We start from the raw sequence: 16770 nt of genomic DNA on the forward strand, positions 1-16770 counted from the left end.
AGAGTGTCGTGGTTTAACCCCAGCCAGCAACTAAGCACCAGGCAGCCGCTCACTCACTTCCCCCCTCCCACAGTGGGATGGGGGAGAAAATCGGAAGGAAAAAGGTAAAACTCGTGAGTTAAGGACAGTCTAATAGAACAGAAAGGAACAAAATAATAATAACAATAATAAAACAACAACAACAATAATAATAGGATTGGAATATACAAAACAAGTGATGCACAATGCAGTTACTCACCACTTGCTGACCGATGCCCAGTTAGTTCCTGAACAGCGAACCCCCCCAACCCCCGCTTCCCCCCAGTTTATATACTGGGCATGACATTCCATGGTATGGAATACCCCTTTGGCCAGTTTGGGTCAGCTGTCCTGGCTGTGTCCCCTCCCGACTTCTTGTGCCCCTCCAGCCTTCTCGCTGGCTGGGCAGGAGAAGCTGAAAAGTCCTTGACTTGGTCTAAACACTACTCAGCAACCACTGAAAACATCAGTGTGTTATCAACATTTTCTCATACTGAGCCCAAAACAACACTATACCAGCTACTAGGAAGAAAATTAACTCTATTCCAGGCAAAAGTAGGACAAAGAGCTGTACAGTAAATGTAAAGCTTTTCTCTACACTAGTATCTTTGCAATAAAAAAGCGTTAATTTAAAAATCCATGATAAACACAAGCACAAAAATGAGTAAAGATAAAGCCCTTCCCAAATCACAAATTATTTAGAAATGCCATATTTTAAATTTTGCCATGAAATAAAAATAAAACCACTGTCCAACAAAGACTCAATGGAAACAATTTTAGAACTCCAACCGTGTTAATTCCAGCACACCTTTGCAGTTCAAGAGGTTTTAAGTGGCTAAAAAGCAAAACTTTTTAAGAAGGGAGGTCAATGCACCCAGATCATTCATCCCCTGATACAAGAAATCTGTTTTCCAATTAATCATCAGTTACAAAAGTCATCAGCAACCCAGAGTACTTTCATGCAACAGTTGCTGGAAATGAGCCAGTTTACAGTGCCAGAGGGGGCTTCCACAGGAGGTATTATTATTATTATTTATATAATCTCAGTAGGAACTGTAGAAATATCTTTAGAAATAGCTAAGTATAAAGCTGTATTGAATTTATACACAGGGTATGTTTCAGTGGAAAGAAAGCAGAGGTTCTGAAGGAGATTGAGATTAAGAGATCGGGGGGAAAAAGGATTAAAAAGAAAGTGAAAGACTTGGCTTGGAAAATGCTTTCTTTTGAGAATAAAGGAGAAAAGCAATGACAACATAGTAACAAAGAGGTAAGACAACAGCTGTTATAAAAGAGGATGCTGAAATCAGGTTCATAAGGGAAAAGGCAACAAAATGCAAGAAGTCCAGTGGAAGTTTAGGTACTTGTGCCTGCTATTAGATACTGAATCAAATATCAGACATGACTAGCAATACTGTCCTGCACATAACCACTCTGGAGCTGATTGAATACAACATACAATAGCATGTGATTTCATTAGTAAGCATACAGAACAGTTAACCAGAGTTGCATAGATGGACTGTGCTTACAATACCCTGAAGAAAAGCTTATCTGATACTGTAGTACATCCATTCGCCCAACTAAAGATATTGCTGCTCCTTTTGGACTTCATCAGGGGAACCTGAACAAAACCATAACACTGTACCTTCACGTCATGTTAAATCTGTGAAGTTGTTTGAGAAGATGGCTTCCTCCAACTATTTTTAAACCGCGTATTTCCGCATTGATGATTTGTCAGGTGCTTCATCTTGCTGCCCGTTCCGCACACATACACATTCTGCATTCACGCGTATCTGATCCTTTCATACCGGAGGTATGCTGAGGAGCTAAGTAAATTCTTCTTCTAGTCAACAGGATTGCAACAGAAGCCTTTTTAAACATGAAAGTCAAAATGGCACTATTTCGTATGAAACTGTTATGGTTCTGAAACAATAGCTCTGAAAGTTATAAGCCATTAACATACAACTAAAGTCGGCGACACGAAGACCGGTGTGTAACCAAACCCACCTCCCCAGGGTCAAAAGCCTTACCCTTCTCACCCCTGCAGCACCAAGGCTTTCTGCCTCCTCCCCGTTTCTAAAGCGCAGCTGCCAATTGCTTGCTCCAGCGTACTGAAAATCGCATGAGGTAATACACCCGTGTCACCTCAGGGGCTGCCTTCTATTTCTAGCTGACATCTTCACAAATCAAGATTTCACACGTATGATGTTCTTAGAGCAAGATTTGGTGGAACACCAAATTTAGCTGGGTAGGAGAAATAGTACTGCAATACTTAATATCCTTGCCTTCTCTCCCTTTCTCCACTGTAATTTCCCCTTTTGGAAGTATGCTTATTAAGAAGAAACAGCAGAAAAATTTTAATCCATCCAAGCAATAGTACTTACGATGCAGTTAGGAACATCTGAATCATCCAGATTTTAGCTGGGCTAAGAATCACTTAGAGAAAAACTGTTTTTCTGGACTACTTTTTTGCATTATTCTCCTCTAACCACCTTTCCTTAATTCAAATGCTAGTCTAAAATCGTTCCAAAAAGTTAAAAAGGCACACAAGCCTTTCCACATGAAGCTGGTAGGGTCCAAATTCATCACATCTACCCTCTGATGGATACAGCCTAAAGCACATAATATTAGGAAAAGGTTATTTTCAAACCTGGGTAAGGGACTCATCAATTCTACTTTTGAACTTGCAAACAAAGGTTGAAAACACACAAAAAGTCTCCTATTAATCTTGACAAGTCATTACTAAAAAAGTGACCAAAATCAGTAATGCAACAATAAACTTCTACAGCTGTTCTCCAGGACATACAATTTCACTACAGCAAGTTTATTTTGTCTTATCCAAAGTACGGAGCACACTAGGCACTTAAGCAACATAGATAAATGAGACCTAAGCTGTATGTTTACGAAGACTAAGAAGAAATGTTACACCGCATAGTTGGCTAGGTTCACATTACCAAGCAGTGCAGCCCAACAGGGAGATCCGCAGGGCAAAAGGGTGGAGGAGGAACAATGCCCACCCCATGTGGATTTCAGGGAGTTTTGCTTTGGATCAGCTCTGCCCGCTCCTGTGGGCCGAATGCCCGTGAGCACTCGGCTGACGGTGCCCTCCAACTCAATCTCACCCGTGAGGAACCCAGCGTGCGTGCTGGAGGCTGTGCCGGGACGAACCGAAGTACACGATGGGGAGCGAGCACCGGAGTCGCTCGCAAACACTCTCCTGATTCCAACGCACTAAAGTCAACATATCCTTACGGCAGTTCGTAACCAGGTTGCCAGACATTGCTTGGAAAATCTGATCGCTAAAAGTTGATTTCTCTTCAGACCATTATTATATATAAATCTTGATTTATGATCAAATCCTGAAGCTCTTCTCCAACAATGTTAGCCTAAGACAAGTGGTACAGACCTCAGTGCTTTGTCCGACAAGAACTGAGTGATCACAAAATGGTGATAGATGTGCTGTTCCGAGGCTACGGCCAGAGTTCAGCTTTAATGCTGCACTGTGCTTTACCAGCAAAAGCAACGAGCTTACCTACTCAGTACCTGAGTTTAAAAAAATCCAATTAAGCACTGCTCTAAAGACATGGCCCTTGAAAATAATTCTTCGGAAAAAACCACCTGTGGACACATCATAGCTATGTCTGGTGAAGACCTCCCACCAAGTCATGGGACAGACTAACAAGACATCATCAGCTGGCAGCTTTCTCTTCTCTCTCAGTACCTCAAAGCCAGACTCAGGAGTAAGCATTTTTTAAGTAGGTAGATGAGGATGAATAGAAGGAGCCATAGTTCATAATAAAAATCGGTATTTTAAGCAACCTGATATTTATGATATTAAGCAACCAAAGTCACCAAAAGTAAGGAAATAATTCCCATATAGCTTTCAAAGTATAGCAAAAGACACAGAATTAAATATATTTTGAAAAAGAAAAGAAGAATTCAGGGCTTAAACTGACATATTTCCACTCCTACCCCACTAGAATAATTTTTAAGTGAACTGAACAGCTTTATCTGCTCCACCAGCAAAAACTCAATACAAAAATCAACAACAGTATCTTTCATCTGTTCAGGAAGGAACATAACAAGGTTTATGAAATAGTGTGGTAACTGCTTAGCCAAGTGTGTACACAGCTATAACAACTCATCATCCAGTGCAGTTTACTGTTGCTTAAAGCAAACAGCAGATGTTTCAAAAACTGAAGTAAGATTTATGCAGCCCATAGGTAAGCGGAAAGGACTACAGGGTAGCCTTTTCTCAGTCACTCAGATTTTTGCAAGCTGATTAGATGATACAAAGATCCTTGTGTTTTACAGTAATTCAGGTAGGTAGTATTTTCCTCCCTATATAATGAAAAAAATCCTAATAACAAGGATTTATTTATTTTCAGAATTCAGAGTATTATCTGTGTCTACAGAGAAACAAGCTGCCTATCTGCAGAGAGACAAGTATATACAAAGAATAAAAGAAATTTAAATTATTTACTGCAATAGGCTGGCAAGGATGCTATAAATAAAATCCAAAATGGTATTCACTAGCTGTTCATTCCATACACCAAGCTATGATGTGGTCACTTCACAGGGGGAAAACCCATCACTCCAAGACATAGGGGATACTCTGTTTCATACTGACTTCTTTCCTTTTTATTTCCTCTGACAAATTCTTCCTCTGTCTTCAAAACTCAAAAGCTAACAGTACGTACCCCCACCACTACTGCGGATAAAATATATGCCATTTACTACAGCTCAACTAATGCAAAGTAAACATGTAAGTTAACTTGCTTGTTTGAGTCCTAAGTCTGCCGTTGTTAGTGGGGTCATCCAGAAACACTGAACTGACAGGTATGTTTTAAAAAATCACCTTTTCAAAAGCACATTGGAGAAGGGTGGGGGAGAGAGAGAGAAAGAGAAAGAAGGGGAGAGAGAGAGAAAGAGAAAGAAGGGGGAAGAGAGAGAAAGAGAAAGAAGGGGGAAGAGAGAGAAAGAGAAAGAAGGGGGAAGAGAGAGAAAGAGAAAGAAGGGGGAAGAGAGAGAAAGAGAAAGAAGGGGGAAGAGAGAGAAAGAGAAAGAAGGGGGAAGAGAGAGAAAGAGAAAGAAGGGGGAAGAGAGAGAAAGAGAAAGAAGGGGGAAGAGAGAGAAAGAGAAAGAAAGAAAGAGGAAGGGAGGGAAGGAGGGAGGGGTCTTGGGTCATTGACTTCTGAACAAAGCTCAAGAAGGGACATGCCTTTGTTTCCCCCTTTCACCAGCAATTAGACATGAAACAGTGCTTCAGATGTTTGCCAAGGGAGCCAGAGACGCAGTATTTGTATGGCTTACCGGCAGTAATAGAGACTTATAGAATTGGCTTTCTAACCACATGAGAATCAGTATGAAAATCACGTTGACAGCTGAATTATCACAAATCCAGCTGTGACAGGACACAATTTATATCCTTAATATCTCTGATTAAACTTCAGATTTTCCCTCATGAAATCAGGATGATACAGCATAACCACTCCCATCTAACCAGAGATGAGAAAGTATAGTCTTTGGCTGAAAAAATAAAAACCCATCACAAAACCAGAACCACAAGCGATCCATGAGAATCTAACAAAAAATGGTTACTGGAGAATATAGTTTTTTTATTCTAAATCCCCCTATTTCACTGCCAGTGTTACAGAAATAATTAACTAAGTGATGATGAAACGTGACAATAGTCTTGCTCATTAGGCAGAAAAGACTTGCCAAGTTACCTCTTTTAGAATTAGTGCAATTCTTTTCTTAATAAAAGCAGAGGTCAGCTTCTACATACTGACAATAAAGTCTTTTCACCCCAGCAATTCAGGAACAGTATTCTTCTTGTGATTTCTTGTTTTGTTTAGCGGGCAATATTTGAATATATTTTAAGTATCAAGTGCAAAACCAACATTACATGGGTATTTTGAAGGAGAGTCTAGGTCTTGACAAAAAGTCTGGAAAAATATGAACCACCCCTCAATTTATTTATTTTTCAAAAGAACACTGAAAATGTGTTAATAAACTCAATTCAAATACTGTAAAAGCACATTAATGTAATGTAATCAAAACCTAAAGTTAAAATAGTTTTTCTTATTAAGATCACCCTAGTGGATGATTCACTAAGAATGTGCAGATAGTGAAGAATTTGCTTCTAAAAGTAGAACACAAGGATGTGTATATGTATCTATACAAACATACAACCCTCCTCAAACTGTACATTCCAAAAACAAGCACAAAAAAAAAAAAAGTCTCAACTGCTTCTCATTATCCCATGCTGTGGACCTTAACATAATGTTATTCAACATATGTTCCTCTAGAGAAATGCGTATGTTTGGGAGGGTCTCATTTACATTTATCCTACCAATTTTACCACATCACACAACAGTTGCATCCAATGTACAACCTCATTCAGAAGCCATCTAGTGCAAGTTAGACAAAGCAACTTTGAAATGAAGCATTTTAAGATTTGAAACTGGAAAAACATGAAAGTTATATTGACAGCTATTATGTCTCCAACGAAGTATGACAAACTTGTGTAAATCTTTGCTGATAACAGTATTGCTATTCCCGCAGTTCTAAAAGAGCTGTTCAGCAAAAGTGTCATAAAACGATGGAGTCCCAAACTGATGCATCCACTCATTTTAACACTTCCCATTCGCTATTTCAACTATCACACCTTCACAAATCAGAATCCCAACTAATCTCAACAAAACTCACTCCAGCCTATCCTGGTTTTTAGGTTGTTTTTACTACTTAAATGTATATCTACATCAGGACAATTCATACAAACTTGCTACTTCACTGCAGGTCCGTTGGTACAGTTCTCATTCTGATTCCACTTGACAAGGTCAATACTGCAGCCCCTTCTTGCTACAGTTGGCCTTACCAACTGTTTAATAAACGCTACCTGTGCTTTTTGTCACTCGAAGGGTGCACTGAGATAACTGACAAGCGAGGTAAGTTTACACTAGCCTAGCAAATATACAGCCTTATTGTTATTTTGGCTAATAAATAAAAAAATAGCTTATTAGCATATCACAATATAGTGATAAATTGGCTGGGTTTAATCCATAGATTTTTAACACTACTGATGTTCAAAGGGGTAGAAATTAAGGAACTGCAACATTCTCCTTTTAGTCACTAAACATTGGAGGGTTTTTTTTATCACTCCCTTCTCAACAGGAAGAAATGATTCCTGGTCAGCTGTATAAGAAATAGCTTGTTCCATTTCTTAAGTCACACATACTTTGAGAAAAGTACTTGCCTATATAACAGCCAGTGAAAATATACTCCATCCTTTTATAATACAAGCCAATGAAACAAAGCTGCTTCTCATGTACTAAAATCTTACATGAACAGCAAGGAGTCACGAAAAAAATAATCCAATGGGTAGCGGATGTGCATTTCTTTGCTTAGGACATCTTTAGATGTCCTAAAACTACCTAGGAGTTTTAGATGATCTAAACCATACAGTTTTACTTTTGGTTTTCATGGGTTTGATTATCAGGTATTTAGATTCCATGCAACTGCAAAAGGCCAACAATGAGAGAAACAAGGGTCAGGGTGCACACAAAAAATTTGTACTAGAAGCTAGGGGTACCCTGTTAGCTCTTCTATGGCAGCTACCCAATGGTACATTCCTATCCATTATAGCTATGTAAAAACAGGCAGCTTTGTGAAAGACATATCAAGTTAGGCTAAGCTCTCTTACATCTCCCAAGACAAAGATATACAGGCTACACACAGAGCAGTGACAGGGTATAATAAGATTCCAGTCTCTTAAGATAATTGGTTTGAATTCCATACAAAGTGAAACTGAACCACGAGAGGTGAAATCTGAGAAACTGAGAAAGAAAGCACTGATAACTTTATAGCAAGACCACTATAAACTTTTCTCTGACAAATGTTAAAGTTTCTATTCAACATCTTTAATAGTCAAAGACTCAGTATCACCAACTCTTAAGCAAAAAGTGAGACATGACACATTATATCAGAGGTTATTTAGCAGGTCCTCTTTTTAATTTTTAAAAGCCACACTTGATCAAAAAGCTGCAAAAAAGGCCTTTTAAAAAGGCTTCTAAATTGTTTTAGAAGAATCTTCCCTTTAATTTCAATTCTAATCTGAGTTACATTAAAGCCTGTAGGTTATACAAAAAAACAGCTCAAAGCATGAATAAACTGTAACAGGAAAAAAGCTGATGGAAAACTCCAATCTCCTATACCTACCTGTTCTTGCTGCAATGAGATGTGTTGCTTTGTCAGGATCATCAGCACTCAGTACTAGATTCTTCACAATTTTAGCTCCAAGTGCTGTGGCATGATAGTGTTCCCGTGTTTTCTCAATGGGGAAGTTTGTCGGGTAGAGTCCACTAAATATGATGGTTACATCTGCCAACACTTTACTTTTCAGTTCTGGTACTATTTTCCTGATGTCTGGAATTTCCTCAATCTCTTTTTTCAGGTATTTATCATACTTTGTGTAATAATCAGTGTGAACCCGCACAAGGATCTCTTCGAGGTATATTAAATGGTCATCATCATCTGTATCATCCTCCTCCTCTTCTTCCTCCATACTCTGGTCTAAGGACTCACCCATTGTAATTCCAGACTGTTCACTATTCTGAGACTCTGTTTCAGCTTCTTTCTTGTCAGCACAGCCATTTCCTAAATCACAAAGGCTTTCCTGTTCACTTTCTTCTTGTGCTTCAAGATCAGTTTTGTCGTGAATATTTTCACTAGGCAGAGATTGTGTGTCCCCAGAATGGTTCACCAGACCATCCTTTTTCTCACTCACATCAGTGCAACTGCCTTTCTGCAAATTTTCATCCTGAAGAGGTTGTTTGGATTTCTTCCAGCTTCTCTTTTCCTCATTCTCACTATCTGATACAGAAGTGGATGACTTTCTGGTATCCAATCCACCGTCACTTTCACTGTCACTAGACAGTTCAAAGTCCAAGTCATTTGTCGTCTTGTCTTGGGTTTGCTGCTTCTCTATCACTGTTCTATCAACTTGTTCTGAAAAAATCTGAGATTCTTTTGTATTTGTCAAATCATTAGTGACCTCACTGTCCATTTTGTGATCAGTGCTATCACTTAAAGAGTCCCGGGCATTAACTTTATCGCTAGAATTCACATCCCAGTCAGACATTTCACTGCTTACAGAAGTACTTCCATTTGCAGTGCAAGTGTCCTTTGTTGCTTTCTTGAGGCCATTGCTTTGTTCTTCCACACATATAACATTCTTTATTTCTTCAGCATCTTTTGCTGATGTCACTGCTGAATCCAGTGCCTCTGGTTTTGTAGAGTGGTTTACTAAGACACAGGAAAGAAAGAAATAAATAAAATACATACATATTTTCTCAGGTTTTTTTTAAAGCTTAATCAAAATTTAAAATTTGCCTTAAACACACAGTTTACATATGCAGTTAGACTTCACTCTGTTTAGAAGTGACAACTAGGCTTTTCAAAGTTGTTAAGATACTTCAGGTGTCAATGTTTACTATAAAGAACTGGCAAATCTAAGAAACTTTACTTTTGTAAAGAAGCTGTGTAAACAGCTTTTTTTTTTATTTTTAAAATCACACTGGTCATAAGTAATTATTTGTTAACTACGCAAACATTAAAGGATTTATTTTGTAGCATGAGTTTTACGATTACACCTCAGGGCAATGAAATTACTGCAGAGGAGGAAAAAAAAGAAGAAATAAAAATAGCGCTGAATTCACTTCAGAAGGTCCCAATCCAGAACTACGACTACAAAAACTTCCTTTATAAAACGCCATGGCTTTCATGTACTTCTTATTTTTCAGAGCCAAAATAACTGTATTTTAATAGTTGAAAAAAATATACATTTTAGCAATACAAAGACGCTGTTTGAGCTTCATTTGAGACTCTGCTGGAATACAAGTAAAAGGTTAATAGACTCAAAGGCAGAAAAACAGTTTTAGGATGTGTCTTCAGATGTCTGCAGAAGAAGAGAAAGACAATTAAAGAAACTGTAGAGATCCAGAAATTTGCACACAGACATTCAGCAGGAACACTGGATGAAGTCACCCTACTTTGTCTCTCATGTGTGTGCATGTGCCTGCCCTACAAGTAACAATACCAGTCAAGTGTAGAGCTCCCGCATCATAGTGGCCTGATCCAGTTTGAGTACATTATTAGTGTTTCCATATTGGGCATCTCTAGTTTGACAAGGGAAAAAGAGTGATGTCACATATTACATTTAAAAAAATCCCTTGGCTAAACTGGAAAAAGCCCTACAATTCTTTGTTAGACATTTTCTTTTAAATATATTTTGCCCCCAATACTAGCATAGTGATGTATACCTTCTAAATCCACCATTTGTATTACACTGCTGACCCTGCTGAATATAAGGTTCTCACGTCAAATGCCAGAACACCACATTCAGTAGATGCTAGAAATCCCATGCTAATTTTACGAGCATGATTTAGGCAGGGAGGTAAGTAGAGATCAAAACATTCATTTTCAGCAGTATGTTGAGATCAGAGTTTATTAACTATTGCTCCAAAGTGGGGTGGGGAAGGGGACTTAAAAGGGTAGAAAAAACTGCCTTGTTTTACATGGAGGGGGGGAAGACAGAAACTGGCCTCCTCTACATGTTCTTGAACAATTTGGTGTATTGCCAAGTCAGATCTCCAGCCATAACAGCCAAAACGCTATTACCAGTACTCCACTTTTGCTGTGGTCACCCACCAAAAAGAAAGCTATCAACAAGAATAGTCCACTTTTACTAAGCTACTTGCATTTATGCTGCAGGAGCACAATAGTCTAGGATTGCTCATCTAAGCACAACAGCAATACTAATAAGTCACTGTGGTGGTCTTATATCAACCACATTTGAAAAGTGGAAAAGGCTGCAAAAGCAGTTTTAAAACTGTATAATTACCTTTCTTCTTCATTTGAATTTCTCTTGATCCAGGAGGTGCATTAATATCTCCTATCCCCTGAAAGTATACATATTTCTTCACAGTTATCAAATTGGGTGCAAACTTCCAAACATCCTCTCTATCATCAATGATGCAAACCATGGAATCCCCACATGGGAAGAGATCTCTAAGAGACAAAACAGTTGATAAAATGAACCCAGTTTTAGAAATTAATACTATCAATGAAAATAGTTTCTGTTGATGTTCTGGTTTATTATGAGCATGGCTGCAGGACATGCTTATATATGAACTTAAAAAAAAAATCAGCAGTATTAAAATTACAGAATTCAAACTCCAATATTCAAACTAACTAAAGTTAATAAAAAAAAGGAAACAGTTATTTCTTTAAATTTCTATCCCAAAAGCTAGAAATAGGAACCAACAAACCTCTGTAAGAACAAAACATTACAACACTTCGGTCTAGTTTTCACAGTTTATGTCGACAAAAAGCCCAAAGCCAGCTATCACATGGTCAATACACTATATATATATACACGCACAGAAGAAAAAGACACAAGAACAGTTTTTGAAGAGTAGGCTCATTCAATCCAAGACAAAGGAAGCAAAAAGTACTAATACTTGTATTACCTAGAAGGAGGAGGTACAGTACTTAAGATATACACATGCATGTGAAAACCAAGCAAGAGAAGAAAAAAGCTTCTCATTTGCTATGGTCAGATGGGGAGGGGGCAATCATTTTTAATCTAGCTTTATGAAATACTAAACATATCTGTCTTCTAGAAAAAAATCTTGGCTTTCTTCTCTGAAAAAGATCAGAACCTGAATTTAGACTAGAATATGAATTCAAGGCTCTAGATGGAAGCTGCTAGATGTATAGCACATTTGAAAGCCAGAATACTAGATATTATAATATTAATTAGCCTCAAACTGAGAATTTTGGTCTAATTAAAAAATACCACAACATACAAGTCATTATACAAGATCACAAGCCATAAAGTAGAAATATGGTTATTACAAGAATAAAAAAATGTAAGAGAAAACATCATGCCACCACTTCCTACTCTTACTGTTCTAGTACCACAGAACATAAGTAGATGAAATGCTGCAATGCGTAACTTGTCAGTTTTATTGAGATGGCGTTGATACTTAATAGGCAGATAAAGAAGGATTATGAACATGTTGAGTACAGAGGGAGTAATTTTTATTATATTTAACATATTCTGTCTTTGTTGTCCTGTTTTGTTTAATGCATTAAAGACATATATACATACATACATACCTAAGATTCCCAGTTTTAGAAAACGGGTCAATACATTCATCCCTTGACAATATCCGGTGAGAAAAAAGCTTCTTTTCAGGGTCCAAAAATCCTTTTGAAAGAAGAAATTAAAAAGTTAATGGTCAAGATGTTTGTTCCTTGTTTATGTTCTATATAATTTAGCTGTTTTAATTTGTACAAGAGCAGTTTAACTAACAGACCATTTTAAGGTAAGAGATATTATATGGGAGAAAGGGTAAGTACAGTGGATCAAGTATTTGAAACTAATGCAGTGGGATTAATTTTAAAAATCCCATCACATTTTATTTCAACACAGCATCAAAATTGAAATTAAAATAACTAAATTTGTGACAGCCAAATAAATTAGGCTGAAAGAGATATAGCAAGTGATAGACACACGTGATTTTTGCAACTTACATTTATCTCTCTACAGGTGGTTCTTTAAAGATAAATGTTCTCCTTAGCTCATTATGCCTAGGGACTGCAGAGAAGTCTCACAAGAGTCGGCAATGTGCTGCAATACTTAAGCACAATGGGCAAGTTAAGGGACAGTTTCAGCCGGAGCTCTTGCATTTGTAGGTTTTAAGTTGAACCCCTAACAACTACTTTAATATATTTACATATAATGAATATATCCTCCTGGGATTCCTAGAAGTATTTAGGCCCAGTTGCAGTAGCTTTTCTGACTGCACTCTTTAAAAAAAAAAAAAAAAAGACAAAAAAAGACAAACCAAAAACAAAACAGGAGAAGCTGTGCTAGCTGATCTTAAATCAAGATAAAATGCCATTATTTAGGAAAAATGGTAACTTGGGTGTACAAACACACATGCACATGCTTCTGAACCTAGCCTCCAATAATGAAGTTCATCTTCATGAGCAGATGACAGCCACGTAATCGCTTAGAAAGAAACTGGCATTTTACATGCTAATCTGAAGTTTTCATTTTACTGAATTTGTGTTGAAGTTAGCATCAACTTCTCATTATTCCTATAAATAATACAAGTCAATACTTATCTGGGAACAATTTTTTAAAGTTTTACTTTATTTCATTTTAAATGGTGGCCATCTTATAGCCAGAACCAGAGTTCAAAATGACTGCAGACTCTAAGGACCAACTTTAATTTTCTTTCAAGGAGCTTTGAGATTTGCTTAGAACACATGTTCAACTCCTCTTAGAAGTCCAGCTCCCAGGAGCATGTTCAGTTGGGTCTTCAAAAAAAGAGGGTATAAATAAAAAAAAAAATTTTTAAAAAAATCAGTCATCCCTTCTGAAAAGTTGATCCTGTATGTATTTCATATTAATGTGTAATTGGAATAACTTAAAACCCATAAAAGCAAGAAAATTCCGAGTTAAGGACAGAGGTTCAACCTTAACTCACCCGGCTATGCTTAAGAATTGCTGCAAACTCGTAGAATCATCCCCTGTAGTGAGACCCTTGCAGTACCTAGGCATAATGAATTGAGAGAATTAGCTACAAAGGTTTATTGCTGTACACACAGATATTTTGACAAACTACATAAGCTCTCATACAAGTTGCTGTTCTCCCCAACCAACTTCTCTTCTACTAATTAACTGAATACTCAGGGACTCTACACTACATTGGACAGGAGCACACTGATTAAATGGTAAAACCACAATGAGGCATTCTAGTTGCAGAGTTGTCTAGCTAAAACTGTAAGAAAAGGGAAGTTCAACTAAGAAAGCCCAAACACAGAAACCCTGGCTGCCAGGGATTAGAGATGAAGTAGTGTTCTGGAGCTTTTGAATAATGCTTTGGTGAAGACTTAATAATTTTAATACTTTTTCCCCCTAGATAATTCACTAAAAATACACTGAGGATACAGGTCACCAGAAATGCACCCTCAAAGATAAAAGCCCATCTTAAGAGATTTGAGTCTTTCAAAGCTAAGCTACTTGAACAGCAATATGGAAAACCGCACTAGTCTTTTAAAGAAAGAAGGTCTTTACATGATTTCAACTGTTTGGTTTCTTTTGGACATTGCCTAGCCAATTTAATCAATATAACAGACATAATCCTAATGTTTTCACATTTCAGGGAATTGGCAGATAACACTTCATTCACTTTCTTAAACAGTATGTTAATATAATCTCTACATCTTTGAAAAGGCTATATTGGCTATTCACTAACCTATTTAGTGATTCTACTCCATGCAAGAACAAACAAGATGACAAGTGGCTAGATCACATACTGTTAGTTAAAACATTAACTTTTAATTATGATTGCAAATAGAACATAAATCTGAAGAAATAAAAACTTTACATTAAAAATAAGTAGATGCAGATACACCCTCCAAGATAAAAGTAAAGGCTAAGATTTAACTTCTATATTAAAAAAAATTAATCATTATACTGCTTTCAGTAACAAAAAGAAATGGGAAACCCTCATTATGAAAAATTCTACTACCTTCAAAATAAAAATATTTTCAGAACCTATGTATTGCAAGGTTTAGAATTTTATGATAGTACACTTTGGATATTAACCTTTAACAATGAAGCTGCAGGTTTCAAATTGATGATACCTTCCAAAGTATTGGTGGTTTTTTCTTTAAGAAAAGTCAAAACAGACCACCAAAAAAGCTTCTGTTTAGATGATGTCACTTTTCTGTGGGGGCATTTTACTGCAAGTTTGTGACTTCAGAGCAATGAAAAGTTCTATGTATAACCTCACTGAGTAAACAGAAACATGAAAGTGAAATATTATCATGGTCACAGTTTGCTGCCTTAGTGTTGATAATGATTTTTTTCTTAACAGAACTTTTTTTACTGAAGCATCACTTTGAACAAATCATTCCAGCAGAAGGATAAATGTTGATGAATTTCTCATTTTGTAAGCATGTTTAAAAAAATTAAAGCCTTTTGTAAAAGTCAGAAAGATTGAAGACAAAGACTTGCTGTTCCAAAGCAAAACTGAGCTTCCATTTATTATCATAAATTAGACAGTGTGCTGAGTACACCTCTAAGTAGTTTCTTTAACAAACTGAAGACACTATCATTATCCTTTGACTGCCATACTACAAGGGACTATTCAGTAGACTTACCTAGCAGAGACTATTCCCTCCAGTTGTTTGTTTTCCAGTATCTCAGACTGGGTCTTTGCACATACACTCTTATCAAGCTGTGTTACCTGATCTTACATAGAGTCTCTTCAAAAAGCAAACTTGTAAATTAGACTAGTAAAGTTAAGTTAAAAAAAACCCCAAAACATCGTAAGATACAATGCTTAAAAGTAACTAACTCATACTGGGGAAGTCTCAAATCTTAGAGACAGATTGAGTTAAGTAGCAATTCCTAGAAGTGATATAACAGTAGGATCCAATGTGAATTTGAAGAAGTCCTTTTAAAAATGAATCTAAACTTGAATTTCTGAAGAATCAGGTCACCTCCAGTTCTACTTTAGGTCCTACTTTAGAACCTGGAAAGAGCTGTTGATCCCATCTTTCAAGAGCACTGGAGACCTTCACACACCAGCGATTCTGTATATGCACTTATTCTGTCATTTATTGAAATACATACTGTAATATACTTGCTGTAACAAACCATACATATCAATGCCCTCAACTTAGCCCTACTTTCTAAATTCCACTATAAATCTGAAGAGTGATTTCCCATTGAATTAAAGTTGCCTAGTGGCCTCTGAACTCAAAATTCACAGTGGCATGGACTTCTACAACCAGCATTTAAGCTGTCTTCAGTATTAAATACACCGAACTTCTCTTATGCAGAGTAGGAAAAAAAAATAATTAAGTAACAATGGATAAAATAATTACATAGAAGAGAAATACTATAGGAAGCTCTAGATTACAAAATCTAGAACTCATCTTCATAAAAATACTACAAGATACTACTTTGTAAATGTGTTAGAATAAGAAAGGGTTTAGGATAAATGACTTCAGCAGACATAAATGGTGTTTACAAATATCAGCTAATCCCACTTAACAGCTGATGGGAGTCAGGTGGGAAGAGAGAAAAGGACTGACAAGATGCCATCCGTTTGCTAAATGAGGAAAAAGACTTCCAGGACATGGAGGGAGCAGCTTAGAGTTCAGATTTCACAAAGAAATATAGGATGTATACAGAGAGCCTAAGAAAACAACCTTTTTCTTATGAAAAAGATTCCCAGCATTTTATTAAAAGTCCTTCCTTTATGTAACATAGGGATAACGGTAAAATACCAAACTGACAGCTCTCTCTGAGAAATCATTTAACCAATACTGCCATCAAGTGTTCTCTGTATGTATTAGCTATATATTTCTCTGTTACTGCATCTTGGTCACACAGGTAAGTATGGGGACCAAAGGCTCTATCAACTGTTTCTCCATACCAACATATTTCAGCTGAACCTATCATCATCACTGTACAAGTAATCCACTTCTAGTTTGAATGCTTTTGATGAGGTTAGATAGCTTCAGGCAAAAATCCAGAAGTCTGGGGATGTCAGGAAGCAGCAATACCCTAATTTGCTCATTTGGTGGTTATTTCCTCTACAGAACAGATGGAGCAGCTCAAGTATGATGCCCACAAAGAGGCTTGTCACATTATAAGTATCAGTC

At 37.0% G+C, this 16770-nt stretch overlaps 1 protein-coding gene across 1 annotated transcript in view; it reads right to left on the bottom strand.

Moving 5' to 3' along the window:
* CTDP1 (CTD phosphatase subunit 1) overlaps positions 1-16770 on the bottom strand; it is a 114452-nt gene that overhangs the window by 72426 nt on the left and 25256 nt on the right. Inside the window, exons 6-8 of the mRNA XM_075052092.1 lie at positions 12199-12289; positions 10919-11085; positions 8236-9321 (exon numbers count right to left, since the gene is read on the bottom strand). Coding sequence (XP_074908193.1) covers positions 8236-9321; positions 10919-11085; positions 12199-12289 — 1344 coding nt within the window. The remainder of the gene's footprint in view (positions 1-8235; positions 9322-10918; positions 11086-12198; positions 12290-16770) is intronic.

The sequence above is a fragment of the Buteo buteo genome, chromosome 20 (genome assembly GCF_964188355.1).
Source record: "Buteo buteo chromosome 20, bButBut1.hap1.1, whole genome shotgun sequence".
NCBI lineage: Eukaryota > Metazoa > Chordata > Aves > Accipitriformes > Accipitridae > Buteo > Buteo buteo.